Source organism: Fringilla coelebs, assembly GCF_963513975.1.
Source record: "Fringilla coelebs genome assembly, chromosome: 1".
NCBI lineage: Eukaryota > Metazoa > Chordata > Aves > Passeriformes > Fringillidae > Fringilla > Fringilla coelebs.
Window position 1 is genome coordinate 73,237,784 of NC_140028.1, and position 9,152 is coordinate 73,246,935.

At 44.3% G+C, this 9,152-nt stretch overlaps 1 protein-coding gene across 1 annotated transcript in view; it reads right to left on the reverse strand.

Moving 5' to 3' along the window:
• DAP (death associated protein) overlaps positions 1-8,762 on the reverse strand; it is a 52,463-nt gene extending 43,701 nt beyond the window's left edge. The window contains exons 1-2 of the mRNA XM_084210103.1: positions 8,645-8,762; positions 1,774-1,870 (exon numbers count right to left, since the gene is read on the reverse strand). Of these exons, the coding sequence (XP_084066229.1) occupies positions 1,774-1,870; positions 8,645-8,699 (152 nt within the window). The 5' untranslated portion in view covers positions 8,700-8,762. The remainder of the gene's footprint in view (positions 1-1,773; positions 1,871-8,644) is intronic.
• Between the last annotated feature and the right edge of the window lie 390 nt (positions 8,763-9,152).

Here is a 9,152-nt window from a genome sequence, read left to right on the forward strand (position 1 = left end):
AATGAGGCTCCTTGCCATGAGGCTGGTGTGCCAGGGAAAGATAGCAGGTATATAACACTGTGCCGGGTCTGGCTGAGGTGGTAAATTCTCCCCACAGCAGCCCTCACAGTGCTGTGCTTTGCACTGGTAGCTAGAAGCCCCATGCAACATAAAACACACCAGTTTTTGCTACTGCTGAGCAGCACTTCCACAGAACCTAAGCTGCTTCTCCAACATTATCCTCTCACCTGCAGGCAGTGGGTAGATAAGATCTTGGGTGGGGACACAGCCAGGACAGCTGACCCCAACTGACCAAGAGAATATTCCATACCATCTGCTCAGCAATAAAAACTAGGAGAAAGGAGGAGGAGGCAGGGAAAATTCATTACTATGACGTTTGCCTTCCAGAGCAATCACTAACACATACTGAAGCCCTACTTCCTAGGAAGTGATGGTCATCATCTGCTGATGGGACATAGTGGATACACATTTTATTTTCCTTTGCTCCCACGCATGGCCTTTGCTTCTACTTTATTAAACTGTCCTTATCTTGACACGTGTTTTTTCATCTTACTTTCTCCCTCCTCATCCTGCTGAGTAGGGGAGTAATAGAGCAGCTTAGTGGACATTGGCTGTCCAGTCAAGGTCAACACACCTCAAATAAAAGGATGTATCCCCCACACAAAGTTTAAATTGACCCCAAGATAAAATTTCTTACTTTAGACAAAACTTTAGACTGCAATACAGACACTTTCAACTGATGTGTCACAGTGCAGAATTACAAGATGACCAACTTGGCTGATGAAGAAAGGACACAAATTTTAATTCTCCAGTCTGGTATTTTAATTTGGTAATTAAAATTACTTTTCCCTTCTCAAAAAGGTGTTTCCTATTCAAGGAAATAAACACATTTGGGTTTATTTCTAGACATTTTCACGATGCTTATTCTGATGCTTATTCGTTACCATTTTTTTACGTGTAAAATAAATATCATCTAAGTCAGTCTACTTACCAAAACACAGGAATGGTTCTCTAGTTTGTTTTTTTAACTTGAGCAAATAGCAAGGACAAACCCATGCCCTAAGTCAGTAGATAAACATTTCAGGTAAATATAGTCTTGGCTGGAAAGAAAAACAGCTAGCTGAGGAAAGCAGCACAAGACCAGGTGGCTTTTGTAAGAACAGAAAAACAGCGACAGTTCATCAAACATCCCTGGTTTCATTTCTAAACAGCAGTAATCTGATAAATCTAGTCAAAACTGCTAGGTAACTGCAGTCTAGTATCCTCCACCACCAAAACTGATAGATTCCCATCTAAAAATAAAAGCAGATAATATTAGTACCATATATTTTTACTTGTCTTTTCAAAAGCACCATATTGTTAAAGACCTCACAGACACAGGATTAGGGGCCAAAGGGTAAAAGGAAACACCCAGCACACAGAAAGACCACCTCATATATGGACTGCCAGCCTAATACCTGTGTCCAAATATGCCTAGCCTCTATGCTTCTGCACAGTCTGAATTGAAGCATTTTAGGAAAGCTGAGGTTTTACTTCTATTGTACCTTTTTTCTCCAGCCTTCTCTTACATGGCAGAATCATTTAAAGAAGGCTCAGCAATATGAAAATTCCCAAATTCCCCATTTGTCTTGAAAGAGCATCCAACTTGCTACTGCTTTATGATACTAAAACAACTGCACCTTTGTTCTGCTAGTCACAAGGAAAACAAACTGGTGATAACGTTTAAGGTCATGGAAATTCACTGCACCACATGCACCAAATCAATGTGCCCACCTGCTGGTTTCCCAGTCTTGGTCATCCTTATCTTTTTCTTCTTTGGCATCTGAATTGTGTGGGTGTTTCTGCACAATCCGCATCCCACCGGCTTTTACTGCAATGAAAATTAAAGAGATAACAACAAACCTCAGTCAAATCGGAGTCAAGTGAAGAAGGTAAAGACAACCCACCCTGCTTCCCTCCTGATACTTTGCATAGTTGTTGTATTGCACTAAATAGTTTGTTTAGTTGTTTTTTTGCACTGGGTTTGGTATTTTGCATCGAATAGTATGTTCGTTTTGTCATGGTCCTCCCCTCTCCCCAAAGCCCCAGTGGTGGTGGTTTCTCCCTGGTCTACCTTTCCCCTCGCCCCTCTCCTCATTTGTATCCCACTGGTTGTAGCCCTCTCCTCCACCCCCCCTTTCCCCTGGGAGGAAACCCCCGGTCTCGTTGCCTCCCTTGGACTTCCCTGGAGTGGTTCCACAATAAAGTGGAACAATCCTCCCGAGAGGAAAGAGCGCCTCTAGCCTTTTACTTTTGTCCTTGTAAGATTGAGAAGGGGCCAGAGGTCCAGAGCTAGCCAGATCGGACCTCAAAGGCCCTGGAGATCAATCTTACACATAGTAATTTAATAGTAACTACAGTCTGAAAAAGAGGCACAAGTGTTAAAAAGTGGCAAGCCTAAAGAACAGCTACTTCAAGACCACATCTGCCATTCTCTTTCACATGATGCTATCTTTGCTTATCCTGAGAAGCTGCAGCTCTTTACCACCTGCTTCCAATGACACTGTAAAAAACTCATTTCTGTTTTAGTTCCCCCATCACCCCATACTAACTTGCAGCAGTCAGAAGAAACTGAGGCAATGACTTGCATAACACTACATGAACGGCCACAAACCAAAGAAACTGACTTGTTAGTTCATGTTAAAAACTACCTCTATAGTAATGGTATTTATACAAAGAAGTACTTCACAAATAGTGTAATAAAAAGCAAAATTTAGGAGAACTGTTAACTTGCATTTAGAACAGAGCTTTTTGGTTTGCAAAACATATGAGCATTCAACATATTAATTCCTTGCATCATTTAAGTTTTAGAAATGATGCAAAATGAAAGCAGCCCTTTGAAACACAAAACAAGAAGTGAAAGCAGATCCCCTTATGTGCATCACTTATCCACTCCAAAGTGCAATCTAAAACAGGAACCAAGCCAGGCTTAGCACTGCAGCTCCTAGCAGAGCAACAGACAGGCTGCTCTTGATCTGCTTTCTGGTTCAGCAGTGTACTTTTCTTTTTCTTCAACAATTGCTACACATGCTTACAGGACAGCACAGGATAAGACAATGCATCTCATTAGCTTAATTGGATAGGTTACACTACCATCAGCAACCACATCAGAAAACCACAATAGTGGTCAGAAGTCAATAAAACCACTTAGAGACATGCTGGTTTGTGTTTCACAGTGCCTCGACACAGTGTCTGTGGTGAGCCTCGGCAGAGGTGTCACAGCTGGAGCGAGCAGGATGCCAGAGCAGTACTGGAGAAGCTGAAGCTGGCAGGGACAGGGCAGCCGTGCTTCTAAAGCTCTCCTGTGTCCTGCCACAGAGGGAGTGGGGCACCTCACAGCTGTTCAGTGCTATCCCAGAAACCTAGACACAGGTCTAATTCCCAGTTCTTAGCCAGGACGGCAATGGAAAGGCCACTGCTATGCATAAATTTCACACCCTGGGTGAAGGAAAGCAGGAAAGAGAAAGTGACCTGCACCAGGAGAAAGTGAAAGCTCTGGCCCGGTCTTTTAAAAACAGATTTTAAGTTCTGAGTGATATTTGAATGATAAACTTCTAATTCAATAAAGGTCATTAACTAAAGACAGGAAACCAACAGACAAACTCAAAGAAATATCTTTTTAAATCTATCAAAACTGTGTCCTCTTATCGTACACTAAAAAAACCCCAAACCCAAATCACGAACCACTTTGTGTTCCCTCTCCAGTGTAAAACTTTAATTGGTAAGAAATATTTCACATGGGACAAGGAAAGAAAGACTACGTTTCTTTGTAGAAAACGATATTTCTTTGTTGCCTGAAGTGAAGAAAAATTAAAATTCCAATTAATTTTTCTTGATTCAAGCTCCTTAGAAATTTAAGTTTGTTTGCAAAAGAAAACACTGAGTTTTGTCAAGTGCAGTCTTCTTTTAACATCTCAGTTAATCACAGTACTGCTATGCTTTATTCACATTTATTTCTAAATTATTGATTTATTGTAATTAATTTCTAAATTTAACATCATTGCACAGTCAGGATCTTTTACTTATTTGTTTCAAATTACTATTCATGGACGATGCTGTCTCCACAGCAACATCTGCCAGGGTTACAAACAACAGTTCTGAACAATACACACACTTCCATGTCCTTCAACATTTAACAGAAAACTAGAGAAAATGATACCTGAAGATTTCTGCTAATTTAGATCTAAAATGTCTCTCCTCTAACATTGTGTATCATCAGGCCACCAATCTCTCCTTTTCTCTTTATCTGTCACTGGAAAAAATACATAGACAGCTAACACATTCAGATTTGTCTGTATGCAGAATTAGAAAGCAGGGATTAAAAAGCAAATAACCAGACAACCAAAAAGACATAATAGTGACTAATGCAGCAACTTGGAATTTTAAATGTGATTTTTTTAACTCATATTGTCAGGCATAGTATATACAACTTAAAGTACTTTGGTGCTTAATTGAATTATATTTAGCAATCCAAGGTTACTGTGCAGAAGGAATCAGCAAACAGCTGCAATACTCATGTGTATTTGTAAGACCAGAAGTGAAATAATTAGATAGCATTCTGTACATATCTGCCACCCATGACACAGCAAGCTCATACCCAATCCAGTTTCAGGAGATTTAGCTTAAGATGATAAATACTCTTGCAGGATAATTCAACTTCCTTTTCAAAAGGTATCAGCTAAGATACATTACCTCAGGGTGTGACAAGAGAAGAACTGATTACATCCACGAAGCTAATGAAAAACCCACTCAACACTTGTGAGATTTTTCTCAGGAATTATGAGGAATCAGTTACTTCCTACTTGCTTAGCATTTACTACATAATTCGACAGATGCTTACCCTGGTGATATTGTCACTTAAAAATCATCCTTAAAAGAGCTCAGATTTCCTTATCCTGCAAACAAAGGATTTAAATGACTGATAAACCACCTTCCAGAACACTGTCAGACAGCAGCATCCAGAAGTGGATGGTGCCAACCACCCTGTGTCGGGATTAGGAAGAAAACATCTCCTGTGCTGAAGAGCAAGTGCAGATCTCAGGTGCTAAAGCAGGAGAGGAGAGGAAATGGCTCCCTGGAGTTGTGACAGCCAAGTTGCCCTAAGCCTTTACTGAAGTGCGACATAAAGAAGGGATGATTTGCCAGCACACTCAGAAGAGCAACAAGTCTATCTGCTTCACTACTGAAAACAAGTTTTGGATTTTTTTAATTATGTCATGTTTCCCCCCCTCGAGAGGCAGACAGGACTACCTTGTCAGTCCTGTGAATGCCAGCCTGTGTTCCTCATAAGGGCATGACTACTCCTTCTGGAAATGTATTAAATAACCGTGTTAATCAATTACCGCTCAAGCTAATCTGGAGTCAGGAAGCATTCTACTTTTTCCTCCCTGCCCCCACTGCTGGACTTCTCTCTGTTTTTGAGACTGAATTCTGAAATAAACCCCACTGAGTTGGAGCAAGTACTGAGTGCCTAGAGAAGCACCACAGGCCAGGGAGGCCCTGGCCTCAGCTGGCTCAGGCTGCAGACCTGAGGCCGTCCTTTTCAGGTAAACCTTCCAGCTCAGCCCAAATCACCTGCTGGTCACAGCAACTGAACAGGAACTTTTACAAATCCAGAGTACACCAAGAGTCTTAGCAGCTTTCCTTTTCCTTGAGTGTGCATTCAATATTAACATAAAAATTTATTTCTTATGTAGTGTGTAGTAACAGATTCCATTACAATGATAAGACATACAAAAAGGGAAATACAAAATATGCTGTTGTACAAGATTAAGGGAGCATACATTCATGTTCAACAAAGTAAGAAAAGAAGTTATATGCCTTCATTTCACAGAAATCTCAGCTCAGAGCTGGTTTTTTTAATGTACAAAAAAGCACACAACTATTTTCACAAATTGATCATAAAACTTCATAAATACACTATTAACACAATCGCCTACCACAGTGTGTACCAGATGAACAGCTCAAGCATAATTACACAGATCTCTTCAGAGGAACTGTACAAACCTACTCAGCAATGTATTACGGGCACACTTGATCTTACTGACAGGCGGATATTCAATAAAGATTAAGTTAGGGCCCTCTTAAATTTCAGAGGGGAGGTCAAAGTCGCTTCCTGCACTGAGGTCTTGAGGTTTCTTTCCATTTCATTACCCTTTGTCTTTTCAAGTGCCTTTTCTTTTGAAAGATCAATGCAAAGGAATGCAGTGCAGTCAGTAAGCAAGGGCCAACGGTGCACTTGAAAAACAACAGATTTGTCAATTCTGCTTTTAATTTGATGACCCAAATCCTTCTTAACTTACATGTCCAACATACTCAGTAGGGTAAGACACATCTGTAATTACCGGTAGTGCCCATTATAGAACCGTATGCAGCAAAACGTGGGCTTTTAAGCCATTTATCAAAAGAGATTCCCTATTCACACCTTTTCTTTAACAGAAATTTGCCTTGTTATTTATGAATAAAATTCCACCTGTATTAATTTTTTAAAGAATTTCTTACTTCCATTTTATTAAAACTTGTTGGCAGACTATCTAGTGCATTATTGTAATATTCAGGGATCTAAACAAGCTTGAGATAGAGGATTAAAACCTATCTTCAACCACTAGAGTAAATATGTACTCTAACTAGTCATAACACTTCTTGTGGGTTTCTCAGGTGGTAAGAGACCAAAGGGCCAAACAGTTTAGAAAAATCTTCTTCCCAAAGTGACCTGAAGATATGGTAAAGCATTATTTTATTTTTTTGCCACAAAGACAGGCTGAGTGATTACCCTTCTTCCAAAGATAAATTCAGTGCACATATTCACAAAAATAGGGAAAAAAAACCCAGTAATGCCTTAAACGGCACATAGGTGTTCCTCAATTCATATGTGGGCCCATGTTTTTAAAAGTAAAAAACCCAAACTGAAATATTCTGATGGCAAAGGAAACCTGTACTCTACTCCAGTTAAGGTTTTACACCGTACATTGATAGTTTTTCATGTGGCCTAGAGAGGCTCACTTCAGGTCTTTTAAAAATTTTCCCCAGTTTCAAAAGACAGGTTTTGAAGCAAAACCTCAAACATGGAACAACATCAGAAAATACAGTTACAAAGCATATTTGTTTCATCAGTGGTGTAGCTGGAAGACAGAGCTAAACCAAGGTAATATCTTAATGATCCCTCCACTCTGAAGCTGACATGTACCTCAAGACAAGCCAGGTCGAGGAGCCAGGGCAACAAAAGCTGTCAGCACTGAAAAATGATGCTTTGGTTTGCTCCCTGAAGCAGCTCAGCAAGAAGCCAGGTAAGAGCTAATGCCATGACAAGGGAGGCTGCAGGACTGGAATGACTGCTCAGCCAAGAGACTGACTTACCTGCGCTGCTGAACTGTATCTGCCAGGCAAAGCGAAGCCATTATTTCTCACTTCTATTCAGAGGAATTTCAGGTCCTCATTATAAAGAGCACGGAATTCAATTATGGGTCAACAGCTGTTTACAAATTTAGCTTTAAATCTCTCCAACTGATCTGAATATAAAACTAGTGACCTTGGGATCTTTTACTGAAACACTTAAAAAAAAATCTCACCAACTACTCCACAGGGAAACATTAGACGATATATGTAAAGTTGCTGATGCAAGAACCAAACTCCCCCTTTTTAAGAAAACTGTAAGAAGCAAAACTAACAGTACGTGAAGGAACACAACTTTGATACTGTGAGGAATTGAACCCCACCTGTGCATAGATAGGAGCTACTGTCTATGGACCCTGGCAGATGAGTTTTCCCACTGGAGGTGACACACAGCTCCCACCCTGACCGTCCACTCGCACACTGCAGCAGGACGGAAGGCGACGGAGCTCCTTTGCTGGGCACTTCTCAAGCAGCTTTACCTGTTTCCTACTCTGCCAGGCTCCAGAATCACAGCCAGGAGCGCGCAGGATGCTCTGGCACTCACACCGTGATGCCCACAGGCAAAATGGATGCACACAGCACTCCTGGTTTTCAGTGTCTGTTCACGCTCAGTATACACTCTGCTCACACTCCGAGACCGCTCCACTCCCCTTCCCACCACAGCACCAGCCCCAAGCGGAGTTCCGGAGGCCTCCGCCGCCTTTCGAGGGCGGGATGCCGCAGAAGACAACGCTGCCCGCCTGCCGGGTGGGAGCCTGGAGATGCCAAGCTGCACGCACCCGATGAAGGTTTGGCCACAACCGGAGCTCTCCTCGGGGCGAGGCAGGGCAGGGAGCGTCGCCTCGTCACCGGGAGAGGCAGCCGGAGGGCAGAGAGCGCCGCGGGCGCCCAGGGCTCAGGCGGGGATCCCGGCGCACCTCCCGCGGCCGGAGCGCCCTATCGCGCCCGAGCAGTGGAGAGCGAGGAAACCCACCGGGGCTCGCATCCTCGGGGGCTCGAACCTACCGGGGCTCACACCCCCGGGCTCGCATACCCGGCAGCGGCGGGACCCGCCCGAGGCCGCCCTCGCCCTCCTCAGCCCCGGCGCGCACAGGAGGGGACCTGGCGGGGAACCGGCGCCCGGCCCCGCCGGCCCGCGGCCGCCCCGGCCCCCCCGTCCCGTCCCCCGGCGTGGCAAGAGAAAGAGCGGAGAGACGGGAACCGGCGGCCGTACCAGCAGGAGGGTGTCCGGCCCGCGTCTCTGCTTTCTCTTTGGGAGGCGAAGACATTTTTACTGTGGCAGCGGCCCCGCTCCCGCACCGGGTACCCGCACCCCGACACGGCCCGGCGAACACGGCCCACGCCCGCCCTGTCAACGTGGCCGCCGGGGGGCGGCGCCGCGCCGGGCGCCGGGCCCTGCCCCGGCCGGGCGGGGACGTGGCGCCCGCAACAGGCGGCGTCTCCCGTGCCGTGGGGGCAGCGTAGGCAGCTCCTGCGGCCTGATCCGCCCTGCTGGCTCTGTGTGGTGAGGGAAAACGGCGCGGGCAGTTAACAACGTGGTTTTGAATCGTCTGCACTTCAAATTGTACTTGTAATTAGTGACTAATTGGCAGTGCGCGCCTTGCGCTTGGTTGTGTTCTGCCAAACCGCGTGTGTGAAGCGGCATAAAGAGCTGTGCAGTTTTTGGCTGAGGTGGAGTTAATTTTCTTCGCGATAGCTGGTATGGGCCGTGGTTTGGAATT